This window comes from Melitaea cinxia, chromosome 11, assembly GCF_905220565.1.
Source record: "Melitaea cinxia chromosome 11, ilMelCinx1.1, whole genome shotgun sequence".
Classification (NCBI taxonomy): Eukaryota; Metazoa; Arthropoda; class Insecta; order Lepidoptera; family Nymphalidae; genus Melitaea; species Melitaea cinxia.
Genome location: NC_059404.1, coordinates 9174013 through 9193934, shown reverse-complemented (window position 1 = coordinate 9193934; position 19922 = coordinate 9174013). Strand labels below are relative to the sequence as shown.

General features: G+C 33.4%; 1 protein-coding gene across 1 annotated transcript; it reads left to right on the top strand.

Moving 5' to 3' along the window:
* Positions 1-1160: 1160 nt before the first annotated feature.
* Positions 1161-7718, top strand: LOC123657708 (WD repeat-containing protein 36). The gene is made up of 8 exons (XM_045593226.1): positions 1161-2107; positions 2512-2681; positions 3059-3295; positions 4577-4759; positions 5006-5201; positions 5275-5353; positions 6279-6441; positions 7010-7718. Exons 1-8 carry the CDS (start codon positions 1161-1163, stop codon positions 7708-7710), a joined length of 2676 nt encoding a protein of 891 aa, XP_045449182.1. The 3' UTR covers positions 7711-7718.
* Positions 7719-19922: the final 12204 nt, after the last annotated feature.

Genomic DNA, 19922 nt, shown 5'->3' with positions numbered 1-19922 from the left:
ACTATGACTAATTTGGTCGGTCAGTTGGACTCACGTAGCGTAAAGATGTTATGTCGCCGATGTTGATGCTTCTCCGTGGAGTACCAAGTTCGATGTAGGGGTGACTGGTGGTGGTGTGATAACAGTTAGTGTCCGCTCCCGAGGTTGTCAATACGGGATTTTTGTTGGAGCCAAGTTATCTCCGACTTTACCCACGAGCTGGTCCGCAGATGGCGGGGCTGAATCCTCGACAGGTTGTCGTCGGTGGAGCACCGGGTACGTCAGACGCGTATCTGTCTGGCGTACGTGATGCACGTGACGTACGTGCCTTCGTCTCTAAGTGATGTTGTTTCTAGGTCTTGGCGGCGCCGTCTGGCGGGCACGTGGATCTTATTCCTCTATAGCAGTGTTTCCCAAAGTGGGCGATAACGCCCCCTTGTGGCGCTGCAGTACTAAAGGGGGCGGTAAGAGACCTAGAAAAAAAAATGGTGCTGTCGTGTAGAGGCTTGGGGGGCGATTTGTCATTTAAAGTATAAGGACTCTCGACTACAACTTGTGAACATCAACTAATATTCATTAAAAGATTGCTCAAAGGGGGCACTATATAATAATTTATTCTCTTAGTGGGCAGTAGACAAAATAAGTTTGGGAACCCCTGCTCTATAGAGAGATTATATGTGCCCACTTTGGATGCTTATATCTCTGAATCCAAGACCTGTATAGAGGCAGTCAAGGGTCAAACGGCAGGTTTCTTTGGCGGCTCCAAATTGACAATTCAAACACTGTACCTACAGTTCTTCTGCTTTCAAAGCTCTGAAGTTCTGACGTCAATAATTCGGGAATCAGGGACTCCACAGGTTTGCGAACACTTTACTGGTATATTACACCTTTACTATTACGGTCACCACATTTTTTACACGCGCCAGACTTAGAATCTTCTTAGTCCGAGGGTTTATCAAACTCAAAATACTAGATTGTAAAGCATGAATTGATGGACCGATAATTGTCAACGTCACTGTCTTATTCACATGCGTCGCGACGTGCAGTAACTCAGTAAGCTGTCATCAGCATGCAAACATAACAAAGATTTATGTATTTTAAAATTCATATATATTTTGTTATTCTATATAGTGGTTAATTGATTTTATAACGGTGAATTTAAATATAAACTGTTTTTCGAAATGGCTGAGGGTAAAAGGAGCAGTCAAATATTTACCGGTGCTCGAGTTCTAGGTTATGTGAGCACACATGTGCCCTTTGTAGCTCGTTTTATTAAAAGACGAGGTGAAACACTTGTATGTACGAGCGTAGGGAAGTGGTTTCACACATATGGATGTGACAAATTTCGACTTTTAAGTGTAAGTGGCGAGCATCCAGGACCTATATCATGTATGTGTGGTGATAGTTTCCATGTATACACAGCAAGTGGAAACAACATTTACGCCTGGAGACGAGGCTGTGAACTAAAGCATGTATATAAAGGACATCAAGCACCTGTTCACAAGCTCTTACCTTTTGGTATACATATTATATCTATTGATGAAGATAATGTTTTGAAAATTTTTGACATTAAAGAAGAAACCGAGTTTCTGGATCTACGTTTTGATGAGGAGAATTTTAAGGTAACAACGATATGTCATCCTCCCACTTACCTTAATAAAATATTACTCGGTAGTGAACAAGGTCAACTTCAATTATGGAATATTCGTACGGCCAAGTTAGTTTTTACATTTAAAGGGTGGAATTCAGCTGTTACTGTAACAGAACCAGCTCCCGCAATCGACGTTGTAGCTATTGCTCTTCGAAATGGGAAAATAATTCTTCACAATCTTCGCTATGACCAGGTGGTTACAGAGTTTATTCATGACTGGGGTATGGTTAGTTGTTTGTCTTTTAGAATGGACGGAGTACCCATGATGGTAACGGGAAGTACACAAGGACATTTAGTCATGTGGGATTTAGAAGAAAAGAGAGTCAAAACTCAGATTCAGTCTGCACACTTTTCAAAAGTAGCTGGATTGCAATGCTTAACTTCAGAACCAATTATGATAACAAATTCTCAAGACAATTCCTTGAAAATGTGGATATTTGATATGCCTGATGGAGGTGCAAGGCTCTTAAAGATAAGGTATACTCTTAAACATTATTTTTACTTCACTGTTTTAATTTTAAATCTGTTTCACAATACTTTTATTGATAAAATAAACAGTGGCTTTTTTAAACTCACACATGTGGTTTTCAAGTATACATACATACTGCAGTATTTATTTTGTGAATGGAAAAAGAATAATTTGGAGCAGTAGTGAAATGTGGTCTTTTCAGTTTTCGCAGCTCAATCTTGTTGTCAGTGCAAAAAGTATATTATAGTATGCACTTTTGTTATCATTTTCCAAAAAACCCGAGTTCCAAAAATTAAAAAAATACATACCATATTTTGATTCATAAAACACACTGTTACAATTTATAATGACTCTTTTCTTCTGAATACTTATTTACTTATTTTTAATTGTACTAATAATCAAATTTTTTTAGGGAGGGTCATGCACTACCACCAAACTTAGTGAGGTATTGTGAACCAAATGGTGAAAACATATTAGCTGCCGGAAGAGACAGCAGTTTACATATTATGAATACAATAACAGAAACTTTTAACAAGAGTATGGGTAAAGCATCATACAACCGAAAGGCATCCAAAAAGAAAAGTTAGTGTACTATGGTATTTGTAAATAATATTAGTTTACTCCAAAAGAAATTGTATAAAGCCCATGGTATAAAATGAATGTTGGGAGTGAAATTGTGTGGAGAAACTAACGTTTAAAAATGTCACTGAGAGTGACGTTTTACAGTGCTTTTAGCTGTTTACGTAAGATATAGGTATAATTGTATATCAGCATTTACTGTACCGATACAAATAGCGAATGTCAATTTATCATTTGATTTTAGAGTCTTATTATTTTAATTTATTATTATAATACAATGTATTTTATAAGGAGTAAACTCCAGTTACGTGTTGAAGCTACCACGCATACTTTTTACTAAAAACATTTTGGAATTATTAATATAAATATTTTTGTTTTAGAAAGAACACAATACGATCATCAGATTCTTCCTGCTATAACAAAGTTGAGTTCGTGTATGTTAAGGGATAAACAATGGGACAGTATTGCTTCCCTGCATGAGGGAATGTACCTGGCTACAACTTGGTCATACAATAAAATATGTATGGGAAAACATAAGCTGAAACCTCCAGAAATGGAGAAGCGTGTTCTAGCAACTTGTTTGATTGTAACACATTGTGGAAATTTTGTCATTGTTGGTAAGGAAATATTATTATTTCAATAAAATTAATTGTGTTTGTTGATCACAAACAAATAAAAACTTACTTCAATTAACATCAACAATTAACACAACGTAGGGAAACAAAAAAATAAATAAATAGACAAGCAAATACGCATTATTGCTAACGTCAAAAAGTAGGTAGGTAGTCATCAGATTTCAATCAAATTTAAATAGAACTACATGACAAGCACCACCTTTCGATTAAAAAAAGAAGTATCGAAATTGGTTTACTCAGATAAAAAAGTTATGAGGAAGAAAATCCACGTAAAAAAAATCAGTTGAATTAAAAACCTCCTTTTTTAAAATCTTTTTTAAAAACATTTTTGAATATCATATCAAAAATTGACCGCTCCAGCGGGATTCGAACCCGCGTCTCCGACTGACCGTGTCGGATGATATTCAAAAATGTTTAGAATTCCTAATGTGTGGGTAACACAAAAATAAAATCGTACATCTTTTTTAAAATTCATAATGCAAATCTTTTAACAAAATTTGCGTTATGAATTTTATATATTCCCTTCACTCGCACTCAGCCTGTAATATTCTACTGGAATAGGCCTCCTTCTCCATGCAGGAGAAGGATTGGAGCTTATTCCACCATGCTACTCCACTGCTGGTTGGCAGATTCCCTTCATTCAAATAGCCTAATTATTATTAAAGTTTATCAGCTCACCATAAAATGCATGCCTGGTACTTATCTATAATATAAAAATGAGTCGCTGAATGTGTTGCTAAGCACAAAACTCGAGAACGGTTGGACCGATTTCGCTAATTCTTTTTTTAAAATATTCCTTGAAGTACGAGGATGGTTCTTACGGAGAGAAAAATTCTAAAAAAAAAAAATTTAAATTTCCTGAAAAAGTCTAAAAACAACACTTTTCTATACTCCCATACAAAAGATTTGTGATAATACTTAAAAGTCAATTTGAACTTTAATACCATACGATAAAGTTTGTGTTAGGCGATACGAAGTTCGCCGGGTCAGCTAGTTTGTTAAAGAATTAAATTGTTTAAAAAGCCTTGATTTCAATATAACAACAAGGCCATTGATTATTATATAATAAAGGAAAGGTTAGTCCTCTTTATTGAGGGATAGGTAATAAATGTGGCTGTTGAAATGTGAGAATAAAAATGGATCCATGATAACCATCAAAATTTAATTTATATTTATTATATATATTATAATATATATAATAAATATATATATAAATTAATTTATATTGAAAAAGGTGTATATGATTTTATTTTTTATTTTTAGGTTACAGTAATGGCCAAGTACATAAATTCAATATGCAGTCAGGTTTATATAGAGGTCACTATGGCAATGAGAAAAGGGTCGCTCACAAAGGAGCGATAAGGGGAGTAGAAACAGATCTATGCAATCAAAGAGTTATAACTGTTGGTGCTGATGACCGGTTGAAGTTTTGGCATTTTAAAGCAGGTAAAATAATATATATCTTTAATATAAAAATGTTTGCTTTTTATGCCTTTGTTCTTGTTGTACAAAATGTATAAAAAATAGGCTTACAATATTTTAGAATGACGCTGCTGATTTTTTTGCATTAATTTTTCATCTAATGCACTAATAAATTACTCTTACAGTTTGCCATGAATATATGCATTTTTCTAAGCTTCTTTATTAGAGTTGAATAAAATTTATACTTATTTTGATTTTGTTTTGTTTTAGCAACAACTCCATATCACGTTTTGAAATTAGAGGAATCTGTTAATATGACAAAATGTCAAAGGGAAAGTGGTTTATTGGCATTAGCTAATGAAGACTTCTCTATAACACTTATAGATATTGACACAATGAGAGTCATAAGAAAATTTGAAGGACACATTGGAAAAATTAATGATATCGATTTTGATTGTCAGAGCCGGTAAGGAATAGGAATATAAAGAAAAATAAATGTACATTTTAAGTTCGTATTTAAATTATTTTTATATTTTTAGGTGGCTGGTTACAACGTCAATGGACTGCACTATATGTACGTGGGATATACCGAGTGCTCAGCTTGTTGATATTTTTTGTGTAAGTGTCAAAATGAGCATTAATATGACAGAGCATTTGCCAGTTGTGGGTGGCAGTTTGCGGTTTCGATCACCGCACATGACAAGTGTTAGTGGCCTGTTTCATCGGTTGTGGATAACGCTATTTGATGGATGACGGGTATCCAGCAGATATGTTTTTTAATACATTATTCTTTTTTATCATCAAATTTCACGAAAATTTATGAGATATTTTTATTAGTAAATATCGAGGAGAAATAGGACCTAATGGTCCATTCTTCCTCCTGCTGTTGTTTTATTAGTATTAGTTGTATTAAAGTCAATTCGTAACTTATTTGCAAGATAAACTTTATCCACATGTTTTTCGTGGTCTGGGCGTTTGTATTTCGGACCCGACTCCCAAAGTACTTACAGCCTCAAGGCTTTTCATTATTGAGTGACAAAGGTTATCATTATTGTGGTTTACGTATTATTTGTTTTTTGCATACTTTGGAGGTATTATGCAGGTTACTTGAAATTTTTGCTTGTTTTCGAATTATGGTCACAAGTATTAGTTAATTTATATCAGTTATAAAATGAAACTTAAGAAAAACAAATTGTAACTACTGTCTTAAATGATTATTCTACAACGAAATGTGCGCGGTTTGATTTGAACGTAATAATTAAACTTATTGAAAGAACAATAACGTTGACTATATAATTTGACGAATGTAAATAATAAATATCTTATATTCGAAAACAAATTTATTAAAACGTTATAATACGTTCATGGTGTCGAATCTATAATATCATTATATATTATCACAATATCTTCTTATCAATATTTCCTCAATCATTCTCAGATCTTTTTGTATTTTGGTAGCGTATGGAAGATAATATCGGAACTAAGTTTTAAATATTTGTTATATTTATGCCTATTTATACTATAAATTGTTAATGTTTTTTAGGTGGAACAACCATGCACTTCTCTCAGTATGTCACCGACAGGTGATTTTTTGGCTACTACACACGTTGGAGAATTAGGCGTCTTTCTATGGGCGAACAGACACTTGTATGATAAAATATTCCTCAAACCAATTGACAGAAACGCCGTTACTATTCCTCAGCTTAGTAAGTTAATGATTTTTTAAATGTTTTTTTAACTTTTTTAACTCTTTTTTGTACAACATTGAAAGAAACGACAAAAAAAAAAAAAAACATAAAATGAAAGATGTACAAAAGCGGTCTTATCGCTGAAAGAGCGATCTCTTCCAGACAACCTTTAAAACCTGTAATTTTTATTATTTTTTTTGTTATTTGTAATCTAAATGTTTGTCATTGAAAAAAATATTTTTAATAAAATAATTGTGTTTGCTCGCAAACGAAAAAAAACCGACTTCAATTACATCGACCAGTATATACAACGTAGATTGACAAAAATAGTCAAGTAAATACGCATTATTATAAATAACTCAAAAAGTATCCACATGATAAGCCACACCTTGCGATTAATGAAGTCATCGAAATCGGTCGACGCAGTAAAAGGTTCTGAAGTAACACAATTTATAAAAACAGTTAAAAAACATAGTTATACGGTCAAATAGAATGATAACCTACCCCATATTTAGAATTCTGTTAAAAAAAGTCTAGAAATATTATAATATTATATGAGTTACGATTAAAATTTGTTTTCTTACAGAGCTACCTACGTCCACTGCGGAAAAACCTGACATTGACGACATAGGAATGATTGACTTGGGCGAAGAACCCGAATATAAATCTCCTGAACAAATTAGTGAAGAACTTCTTACTTTGTCTGGTCAACCAACGTCGAGGTGGCTGAACTTGCTTAATCTGGACATTGTAAAAAGACGCAATAAGCCGAAAACTCCTCTCACTGTACCTAAATCAGCGCCTTTCTTTTTACCGACCATACCTAGCCTTGAACTTGAATTTGATTTGGAAAAAGAAAAACAGAGAGATTCGAATAAGCTATTAATTCCTGACTCATTGTCAACGTTAACACCATTCGCTAAGAAATTAAATGCTTGTGAAAAAGTAGAGGATTATTATGAATGTTTGGCAAAACTAAAATCATTATCACCTTCCTCTATTGAAGCCGAAGTAACAAGCATGGCGCCTGATGCCGGAGGGAGTCTCGAAGTTATGAAACAGTTTCTTAAAATGTTAGATATTTTGCTTCGATCTAATAAAGATTTTGAATTGGCTCAGTCGTATTTAAGTTTGTTTTTGAAAACTCATACAAAGACGATATCACAGGAAGAAGAAATACGCAAATCGTTAGAATCTGTCGAAGAATCTGCAACAGAATCTTGGTCAAGATTACAGAATTATTTATTGTACAATATATGCGTGGTGAAATCATTAAAAGATATGTAAAATAAAAACTATTGTTTGTTTTTTACTCTGATCGAGATCTGACAAGTACTTTTAGACTTATCACTAATAATGCGTATTTACCTAAATATTTTTTTGTCGACCTACGTTGTATTATACTTCATAACTTTTTATTGGGTATACTGGTTTTGATGATTCTTTTTTAATTCGATAGCTGATGCTTGTCGTTTGGCCCTTCTTAAATTTGATCGAGATCTGATGAGTACTTTTCGAGTCATATAAGTTTTATTACTGGTCCATGTAATTGTAGTCAGTTTTCCTCGTTTGCAAGCAAACACAATTATTTATTCCGACCCTTTCATATTCAAAATAAAAATAAATTCGTGCAACTAAATATACCGACGACCGCTATCGTGTAATTATGCCGTGTAGATGCATAAATACCGGCGGACGCAGGTTCGTTTCTCGCTTGGAGTGGATATTTGTTTATACAAATATTTATTCCAGTCTGGTTATCTGTCCTTGTGGGTCTTTCCACTGTGCCTCGGAGAGCACGTGAAGCGATCAGTCCCGGTTGTTATTATAAGCATATGATAGCGATCGTTACACATAGTTTAACCATCTCATCTCTATCTCATAGTTTTAACTGAGGTAGGAGACAGCAGGAAATATCCTGTTCAAAATTTGCAGGAGCACGACTGGGGATGTACCTCGACCTTACAGAAGATCACAGCCAAAAAATATTGCTTTCAAACAGTGTTGTGTTCTGGTGGTGAGTAAGGTGACCAGAGCTCCTGGGGTAATAGGGGTAATAAGGGGTTGGTCGAGTCGACAACGCGCTTGCGATGCTTCTAGTGTTGCAGACGTTTATAAGTGACGGTAATCGATTGCATAAGGGGAGGACGTACATTTGTTTGCCGACCTTAGTTGTGTAAGAAAATGAAGGGAACATATCCGCAATCCGTAGCGGAGCAGCGTGTTGGATAAGTCGTGGAGAAAAAGACAGTGCCTAGTAGTTGTATGTTACAGGCTGACGAACTAAAGATAATTATTTGTGAAAAATGATTTGTATATTATTAGATCGTTTTTAGTGTCTAAAAAAGTGGTTTGCGTAAATAATTTCATTTCCTGTACAATAAACGAATGAATATTATTTAATTTTATGATTGATTCAACAATTTAATTGAACCCAGTCCAAATAAATTTTAAATTATAGCACATCCAATATGCCTCTGTTTGGCGCAAATCAGCTACTGCTTTGAGGCGCTTATTGAATATTTTTCGAAGGGAATTAAACCGCGACCCAGCGCTCGAAAGCCGTCTCTCATTAATGTCCGCCTCATTTTAGCAATAAGTATTCATTTCTACGACGACGAAGGGGAGACGTTTGCGATGAAAATCTGATTGTGCTTCCTTTGCAAATTCTTTCTTAGTTTCCCTCATAAAAGAAAATTGAAGTTGTGATTAAATTTATATTTCATTTTTATTACTCAGTGATTTGTATTTCATTTTTGTGTGTTCCTTTTCAAATAAATAATTTAGTAATGATTTTAAATGTCCTATTTAGGTACAATGAAAACAATTTCGAAGTTATCTTTAAATTAATGTACCTTGCTAAAAACAGTTTTAAATATTAATAGGCCATTTGAATTGAATGTAAATTTGATCGTACTCGTATATAAACATTTATCAGTGTATATTAAAGCGAAGAAGGAAATGAATACTGCGGTTCCATTTTCTATTACTGATCTTTCATTCCGAACCATTTAACTTTTTCCTTTAAAAGTAGACTTCATAATGTGGGGCGCTGAGAGCCGCTTGGCCATTTTGCGGTTGGTTATGTCCACTGGGATTAACGCCAGATATTAAGCGAACGATAATAATCGTCAATACTGAATGAAACGGATTAAAGCTTATAAATTCACATATACGTAAATATAACGTTGTAGGTATTTTTAATTTGATTTGATGCAGCCTTTAGCACATCACTGTTGGGCATATACCTCTTTTTCCATGTAGGAGAAGGGTTGGAGCTTAACCCCATCCACTGCTCTACGGGTTGGTATATATATATATTTCCTACTATGAGTAACGATTGCTATTAGGTGTCTATGATAACAAAAGGGACCAACAGCTTAATGAGCTTTTCAAGGCACCTTGTTGGGAACCACAAGGACAGATAGTCAGACCGGCAATAAATATTTGCGCAAACAGAAATATCTATTCCGAACGGGAATCGAACTCGCACCTACAGCTGTTTTATGTCCTTATACGCATCTCTACACCAGAGCGGTCGTCGTTGTAGGTATTACGGATTTGTAATAAGTAGTAGAGAAAAAATTAAGTACAGTTAAGAATAATAATAATTAATCGTAGGTCTTAGTGTAGTACAAAACGTTTTAAATTTTTAATTAAAATTATAATATGTCTAAACGAGTATTAAATCGATATATTATATAATAACATTGCTTACAATGGGTACCTAAAGATATTAATAGGCATTTATTGCACACAAATAGTATTCTCTAGTTTTTATTATAAAATAATTTATTTTTAATTTCTGATCAATGTCGTTACGTTTATATAGAATAATTTGGCAGATTGTAGACTGTAACCAAACAAGAAACTATATTAAGTGCAATAGAATTGCTTCATGAAAAATATATGGGGTAAACGTGGTTGTTGGCAATTGGTTAATTGAAAGTAAACATTTACAGTTTACATTGTCCATCGCCGCTGTCCAGAGCGCTTTACTTATATCTGCTGGGCAGAAACCGAAACACGGTTTTTGTACCAGCCTATAATAACAATTGTTAATTAGAACGGATCCATTGTTTATATATCTTATATATCTTCTTCTATCTTTATTCTTTTATTAATACGCGAAGCAAAAGCAGTGTACCCCTTTTTACGAGAATGGCGCGGACGGAGAAGTATGAAATTTCGCACACTTATAAGTGTATATAGAGAAAAAATGCAGAATGTTGATCTGTTTTTTTTTTTTTTTAATTATGCATTATTTGACACACACTAACACGCATATATACTCTTTTGTTTATTATTATTGAATTATAGTCTTTGACCAAAGAACCTTAATAATGTTCAAACTTATAATTTAAATTAACTATGGTCGAATTTCGACCATAGGGCGACCACTAGACTACTTAACATGTCTCGCGGTTTTATTTGTATTGATTTTTGATTTAAATATCTATATTAAATTGGTTGATATTTATGATTGTTGTGTAATATGCGTATGATTTGTAGTAACGTTTTAGCGCAGCGGTCACAGCACTGGTTTGTGGTTGTTGCGGGTTCGATTCCCGCAGATGACAAATATTTGTATTGGCCATGCAGATGTTTGCCGTGGTCTGGGTGTTTGTGCAGTCCTTGTGGGTCTCCCCACCGGGCCTCGTAGAGCACGTTAAGCCGTCGGTCCCGGTTGTTATCATGTACACCTGATAGCGATCGTTACTCATAGTAGGGAATATATCCGCAAACCCGCATTGGAGCAGAGAAGGTGGATTAAGCTCTGATCCTCCTCCTACACAGGGAAAGAAGCCTATGCCCAGCAGTGGGATATTACAGACAGAAGCGTTATAGTGACTATATGCAGCTTATGTCACTTCTGGATAAAGTAAGATTATTATAGATTATTATTATTATAAAGTAAGAAATATTTGAATTTTTATTTTAAAATCTTTTTCAAGGCGGCGTTCTACCAAATAGGAAAAGAAATACTACAGATAATTTTGTGAATTATAAATTTGTATAACTTAGTATAAATTTTTATTAAATACTCTACGTTGACGAATTAAAAAAAAATTAAATTAGTTTGTGGAATTATTGTGTGGAAATTCAAAATCTAATAATCTAAGCTTGCCTGCTGACATTTGTTTGTTGAAGAAAATTAGCCTAGAGCTAGGAATGGTCATTGATGTGCCTACTACGTAACGCTTCTACGTATCACCCTACAAATGTAATAGGATGGAGTTTCCTCGTTTGATGTGGTTTTTGAGAGATTAAAAGTTAGGTAATCCAGTAAAGGAATTACAACCATCACTTTTCACTCTGATCATAATCTACTTTACTTGGTGTAGTGATAGTATGTAAGGTTTCAATAAAATATGCTCATGTGATTGAAAAAAATATAAAATATATAATAATTGTAACGTATTCATTTCAATACATACATAGGTTAGGTACCAATTATAATATAAGTATTTTATGATTTTCATTACCTTTAGTATTTATGAAATTTAAGGTTATATGTTAATGTTAAATTATATTGTTTTTCCTCTATTTTCGAAACATTTGGAATTGGAATATGGAATCTTTGTTCGAAACTGATTGTTACAGGTGGTATTTTTTTGCCTAGATGATGAATTTCCTGTTAAAATTATTTTAAAATCTATTTTTTTAAATTTATAATCTATTTTTAAATCTTATTATTTGAAAACTAAATATTTACAGATAGCTACGGTATAAATCATGTTCTCATGGAATGGTGCCAAGAATGCTAGCAGCATTTCCCCTGTTGAATCGCTATGCCGATTCTCTATATCTCTATGGCAAAAAACGAACGCAACAACAAACGCAAAAACGAAATTAAAAACGTATTTTTTTAATTTTATGATTTTGATTTGACTCCGAGTACTTGTTCTACTTCCGTGAAGGAGATGAGCTTTCCCATTGTGATGTCGGTTTTCGGCTCTACAAGACTCTCACTAGCAATGTTGTGGAAATCACCAGTCTGTCGACAATCGACAATCTCTATTGCGTACACTGAGTCTGAGATTATCAAATTTTACATAATAATTGTGTTTGCTAGCAAACGAAAAAAACCGACTTCAATTACAGCGACGAGTAATATAACCTAAGTAGTTGTAATAAATTAACAAACGCAATAGTCGCCACTACGATTTTCGAAGGTTCCACTCGATTTCTCTGGAATGCCATCATCAGATGCTGGTTTATTTATCGTCTTACCACCCTTTGGATATCTCTTTTCCAACAAAAAAAGAATTAGCAAAATCGGTTCATAAACGACGAAGTTTTTTGCGAACACATAAAAAATTATACGCGATCGAATTGAGAAACCTCCTCCTTTTTTAAAGTCGGTTAAAAAAGATACAGTCGATTTGATTTCATCGAATTGAACATCATTCTTTTTTGAAGTCGGTTGAAACAGAAATTGTATCGTCATTCCGTATTCTGGCAGTGTGTATTAGAAACAAGGAAGCTAGTCTTTGTTGAATATCAGCTACTCCAAATATGGCTTATCAAAGGCGTTATACATGACGGGTCTTATTTGTGAGAAACATTTATAATCATTAAGCTCTTTCTAACACCCACCTTTCTCATACTCTTTGTTTCATATAATATTATAATATAAAATTAATACATATTTAATTGGTGAAACCCCGAATGTCAGTTTACATGAATCGTAATCGGCGAGGGCAGGCGCGCTACGGAACGAAGTGGATTTACGAGCGACAGTGCTTCCGAATTACACATGATACGGGGTAAATGTTCATATATAGGAAATGATTTAGTTTTAATTACAAGCAGGCAATAATTATTCCAGTTGAAATGTGATAAGATTTTCTGGGCTAATGTTAAACACCGAAAGAGTTGAAAGTTTAGTTTGTTTCAATCACAAGCTGCCAGAGATACGCGTACAGCTCCAATTAAAAAAAAATATAGAAGAACCTCTTTGCTGGGGAAGAGTAAGTAAGTAGTAAAGTATAAACTTTAAAACATTAAGGTAATGCATAGAAATAAAAGTATAAACACAGATGCGCTCGCAGACTATTCATATGTTTATAAACAAGTAGAAGTATACTATTGTTGTTTATGTACATCATTATGACACTACTGATGTCGCGAGAAATGATATATAACTTTTATGACTTAAGTTTAACATTAAGTGTTACGATAATAGTAATTATCGTGGGTTAGTGATAACAACTGCGACCGACAGCTTTACGTGCTGTCAAATGAATCGCTACGCTAAAATGAGTATTAGTTTCGGATTATTTAAAATACTTATATTTTTGACTAAAAGGCAATTGAAGATAATTGTGTTTGCTCGCAAACGAAAAAAAACCGACTTCAATTACATCGACGAGTAATACAATGTAGATCGACGAAAAAATAGTCAAGTAAGTACGCGTTATCAAAGCATACTCAAAAAGTAGTATTTATAAAATCTCAATAAAATTTATATGTACATGACAAACATTAGCTTTCGATTAAATTAAAAATTATTAAAATCGGTACAACCAGTAAAAAGTTATTGCGGATTTTCAAGAAGTTACCTCGATTTCTCTGGGATCCGATCATCAGATCCTGGTTTCCTTATCATGGTACTAAATTAGGGATATCTCCTTTCCAACAAAAAAAGAATTATCAAAATCGGTACATCCAGTAGAAAGTTATGCGGTATAATACAATGTAGGTCGACGAAAAAAGCGTCAAGTAAAAACGCATTATTAGATATAACTCGAAAAGTAGTTGTTAGATCTCAAATAAATTTAAATGAGACCAATTGACACAGACCACCTTTCGATTTAAAAAAAAAATTGTCGAAATCGGTCCACACAGTCAAAAGTTCTGATGTACCTCAGATTTTGATGCTGAATTACTCCAAGCGGATTTGAATAGCTTGATTTTATGGTGTCGTGATAACGGGATGGTTTTGAACATTGATAAATGTCGCGTTATAAGATATTCTAGGAAAAAAACATCAATCTCGAGAACGTATTTTATTGGTAGTAGTGCACTGTCGGAAGTCTCTTACATACGTGATCTAGGAGTTACACTTGATAGTAAACTCCGTTTCAATATTCATGTTGATAACATTGTCAGCAGTAGTTTTAAGGCATTTGGTTTCCTCTTGCGTAATTGTAAGCAATTCAGGGATTCTCACACTAAAATAATTATTTATTCGGCCTTGGTGCGAAGTATTTTGGAATACTGCAGCGTTGTTTGGAATCCCCACTTTAATGTTTATTCGCAGAGAATAGAAAGAATCCAAAAAAGATTTATTTGGCACCTCTCGTACGAAAATGGGGTACTTAAAGATCTTAGACATTATGAGGATAAGCTTGAGTACTTTCAACTCCAGTCACTTTCGGGTCGGAGACGACTTCTCGATCTTACATTCTTGCACAAATTAATGAATGGCGCCATTGACTGTCCCAACTTACTAGCTCAATTAAATATTCGTGCCCAAACTAGAACTATAAGACCGTCAGCTTTTACACCTTTCGTGGAAAAACGTACACGCTCACGTCAGGGCCGATATTCTCCGATTAATAGGTTAATGTTGAGTTACAACTCCGTTTATAAATCAATTCAGCGGAATGGTTTTCGTGCATCAACTCTTAATGATCAACAAAAAAACACAAAAGCGGATATCGATATTTTTTCAGACAATCTTTTTAAATTTAAGTACAATTTGTTAAATTTTTATAATTTTAATGATTCTTGATTATGATGTTTGTATTGTGGTTCCTTTATGCTATATGATTAAGTATGATGATGATTTTTATTGTTATTATCTATTATGTGAGTGAATGAATGTTGATTTAATTAATAGTAATATTGTGATTAATAATTAATGTCCTTGGAATTCCTTATAAATTTTTCAATATTTTGTGATAAATTTTAATTTTAAATTTAATTGTTTTATATTTTTTATGATTTTTATAGTCGATTTTTTTTTCTGTGATTGAATTTAATATGAATTTGTTACATATAACTTTATTTGTATATTGTGCGTCTGTTTTCTTTTTGCGAATTGTGTGTAACACCTATAATTAAGGCAACACTTATACTTAATATTGTAAAAAATTATTCTTTTTTGTTCTTGTTAGTGTATGTCTTGTTGGTGTTAATGTTAAATAAATAAATAAATAAATAAATAAATGTATCATACATAAAAAAAAATACAGTCAAGTGAGAACCTCCTCCTGTTTTGGAAGTCGGTTAAAAAGAAAATAATTAATCGTACATAACAGCTTTATTAATATAAACTCCTATTTATTTTATACTCACAAACAAAATTAAGAATTTATTTTAAAGCTTTTTATTTTTCTCCATTGTGCTGCATCTCAATAAAAATATTATCAATTGAGACTAGTCTCAGTATAGTATAGTATTGTCTGACTGGTTTGCATATGTGTTTATGTTCGAGTCAGGATTTGAAAACTTTTACATTTGAATGAAATCACACTGCACATTGGAGTTTAGTATAATTCATGACGCCGCGTTGGCGCAACGGTTGCGCTGGCGGTTGCGGGTTCGATCCCCGCACACGAAAAACGTTTGTATTGGCCATATAGGTGTTTGCCGTCCCACCCCACCCACCACGTTGCCGTTGCCGACCACGTTAACTCGTCGATCCCGGTTGTTATCATGTGCCATTGATAGCGATCGTTACTTATAGTAGGGAATATATCTGCCAACCCGCATTGGAGCAGCATAAAAGCTCCTCTCAGCTTTGCATAAAATATACCAATTTTTTTATAAACGCTGTCTTTAGTTTGGGTAAAAAAAATGTACAAACCATGTTTACAGATCTATTTATTAGTAATGAAAAATGGAAAGGAGGCTAGTTTAGTAACTTAATTGCAGTAAAATTCGTTTCAGTACAGTTTAATTTTATGGCTTTGCTAACAAAATATTTATAAAAATTGAAGGTGATTTCGCGTGATTGGTTTGTAAAGATCACACTCTTTTTGTCTACATGAAAAGCTCGTCTATTAAAACAAAGCAAAAATTAAAAATGGTCTAGGATTTTTTTTTCAAGTGGGCCATGAACACACAATTAGAAACCCCCATTTAAAGGAACGCAGTAAGGAGTCGAACACCTATATATACGAGTATTTTGAACTAGACGCGGCTGCGCTACATCGCAAAACTTCACATAGGTAGTGTGCGCCAGAGACAACGGTCTACGAAGCTAAAATTAGCCTATTTGTCATTTTCCAAAGTCGGGCACTATACCTAATTGTAATATTTACTTATTGGAATTATTTGGAATTATTATATTGGAACTTGATGACCATTCTGGTGTTTTGTAATTCAATTCCATTGACGTCAAAGTTCTCGAATTTAATTCAGACGGGTTAAGTTTTATGCACTTTGTATATATGTTTTTTTAGAATAGTTTCGCCTTTTCCTTTGAAATTTAACTCTCAAAACTTCTGCCCAGACTTCGTATATTTTAATTATTTCACGACTAAATCTATTTACATTTGTAACTCTAAACAGTTGTTGCAAAGGGGTGCGAGAAGCTTCAATTACACAAATGATCATGAATATAGTAATGCAAATATTTGTTTTTGGTCAGCGTGCTTACCTTTACCCACTGCCACCAGTGTCTCGGAATATATCTATGTCTTTGAATATCTATGTCTTTGTACCACCGGTTCCAATTATTGTCTTAAACATCTAGTAACGATTGCTACTCCTTGTAAAAAAAAAAGACGAAGTAGAGCAGCATTGCGGGCGATGGTGTAGAGGGACATTTAGAAACTGTTTCAGTATTACTTCTCTGAAAATATTTAAAAATTGAAAATTTTAATTTTTTTTTAAATTATATTTGTGACTACAGTGTAAATTATTTATAACAGAATTGTGTTAAACTAATTTAATACCCGAAATAAGTGAAAGTCATTTAAATAACTGTTGCAAATATACCTTATACCTTAAAAGGAGGAGGTTACTCAATTCGACCGTATATATTATGTATGTTCGGGGATAACCCCGTCGTTTATGAAACGATTTTGATAATTCTTTTTTTTTGTAAAGAAGATATCCCTAGTTTGGATCCCAGAGAAATAGAGGGAAACTTTCGAAAATCCGCACTTTTTACTGGGTGAACCAATTTTAGTGATTTTCAATTTAATCGAAAGTTTCTGTTTATCATGTGGTCAAATTTAAATTTCATCGAGATCTGATTACAACTTTTGGAGTAATCTTTGATAATGCTTATTTACTTGACTATTTTTTCGTCTACCTATTTTGTTTACTTATCGATATAATTGAAGTCGGTTTTTCTTCGTTTGCCTGCAAACACAATTATTTTTCTTAAAGAATTTCGTAGAACTGTCAACAAATAAATAGGGTTTTTAAGGACATCGTTTTGTATGTCTGTAGTCATTTCCCTTTAATTAAGTAACTGTTGTTAACTTTTGTAATAAAAGGCGTTTTAATTAAAAATATAAATTTTAATTAAGATTTATAAATTTTTGTTCATTTATACCATTCTACAGGTAAACAAAAGGCTTCAAATGTGATCATTACTGTGTTGTAACGTAAATAATTTAATTTAAATATTGAGATCTATAATTGGGTAGTATTAATGTCTTTTGAAAGCAGCTAAATGGTGCTGAATACAGATAGCTTGAGATCTCGGTCAGGACTCAGGACGTAAGTAAGATATTGAGTTTAGCGAATTGCATTTATGTTCCCTAGAGAAATACATTTATGGAAGAACTTCCAACATTGCCTAGAAGTAGTCTAGCTAATATTATACTTTTGAAGAAATTTAGCGTAAATTAAAATTAGTTATTCCATTATTATTGTAGAATAGATAGAGAGTATCTAATTAAGGTTTAACTTATTCCTTTTTAGAATAAAATTACTAAAGTCTGAAGTTGCATAATTTGCGTTTCGTCCGTTGAAATCAGCGGACGGATCACTTTAAACAAGTATGTATATGAAAATTTTCATTATGGATATTTTCTTAGATATAATACCACAGGGATTTTTTGGAATGATAAAAAATAGCTCAACGTAAAGTATTAGTTAAATATTTAACTTAAAAACCAATAACGGCTTGATTCATCGGTTGCTGATAAGTTATCTGAGGTATCATAGTATCCAAGATATAAAAGTTTGTGCCAAATTTTTCTTTTTAACATGTAATAAAATATTATAAAAGTTGCAGTTCACTGGTTCCTGGTAGATAACCTATATGTGAGAAAAACTTAAATCACAAGCTGGTTAAACAGGCCCAAGAATGATTAGTTTTAATCCAGGTTATAATGCGGTAACCTATAAAAATTATTATTTTTCATTAAAGAACTGTTTGTTGATCGTGTGATCGTTGCGATCCATTATTTGATGTTGCCAAGCCTAATTGTAGTTAACAAATTATAGTCAAAACAATTTAGAAGCAAGGCTTTACTTTAAGTAAAAAATGTTATACAATTTGGGCATTAATTAGTACTATTTTTTGTACAAGACAGAACTCCCGAAAAAAAAAAACTAAAGTTGTTTGTGGTTGTAATCTATATTCTCATTTTAGTTATTCAAATTTAAAAGGAATCTCCATTTTTTTTAAAACCGTTTTAAATGTTGAATGAAAATTATATACAAAAGTTGTTGGTATAAATATCAAAAACCCAACATGTGCTTCATGAATTTAAATTAGTCGCCATTTTTTAAATTGTTTGATATGCATTTTTTCTAGATAATACACTCAATCAAGACTTGTGAATGGACGTGTGTTTTAATGCTTTCAAAGGTTACAGCACAAATTATGTACAAGAGAATTTTTGCTTTTGATGTGGCTTTTGAGAGATTAAAAATGCTTTTTCTATGTTCTTTTCTCTTGCACCTACGTAATGTAGTATAGTCTCGTTACAGCCACCCCTTGGTTTAGCATCCATTTTGATGATTAACTGCATTTATGAAAGAATTTTTTTTCTTCATTAGGGGGGGTTATGTTGTGTAATTAAATGGGAAGAACATTTTAATTACATAGGTATGAATCCAAAGTACTTTTTGGATTCATATATACTTAAAATGGTACGTACTCGTAAAATGTGTATAATATGGAGTAGATTTATGTTGCTAATATCTACTATATGTTTTGTAACCCTCTTTGCCCCTTACCACGTTATGTCACGCTTTCACCAACAAATATTACGCCACAATATCGTACACACATTTACATGCGTACGCGGTGTGGTGCGGTGTGGAACGGTACGGTGTGGTGAGGTGCGGTGCGGTGCGGTGCGGAGCTGTGCGGTTCGGTGCGGTGCGGTGCGGTCGTAGTCGTAGTCGTAGCCGTAGCCGTAGCCGTAGCCGTAGCCGTAGCCGTCGTCGTCGTCGTCGTCATCGTCGTAGTCGTAGTCGTAGTTGTATTCGTAGTCGTAGTCGTAGTCGTAGTCATAGTTGTAGTTTTGGGTAAATATTTTACTATAAATTCTAAGATTTAACGACACTAGTCGCTCAGA

Bases quoted from the DNA above. Each gene is read 5' to 3' on its own strand.
- LOC123657708 (XM_045593226.1), top strand. From the start codon at position 1,161: ATGGCTGAGGGTAAAAGGAGCAGTCAAATATTTACCGGTGCTCGAGTT. The intron at 2,682-3,058 runs GTTAGTGTACTA...TTTTTGTTTTAG, and splicing joins AAAGGCATCCAAAAAGAAAA to AAAGAACACAATACGATCAT. The intron at 3,296-4,576 runs GTAAGGAAATAT...TTTTATTTTTAG, and splicing joins TGGAAATTTTGTCATTGTTG to GTTACAGTAATGGCCAAGTA.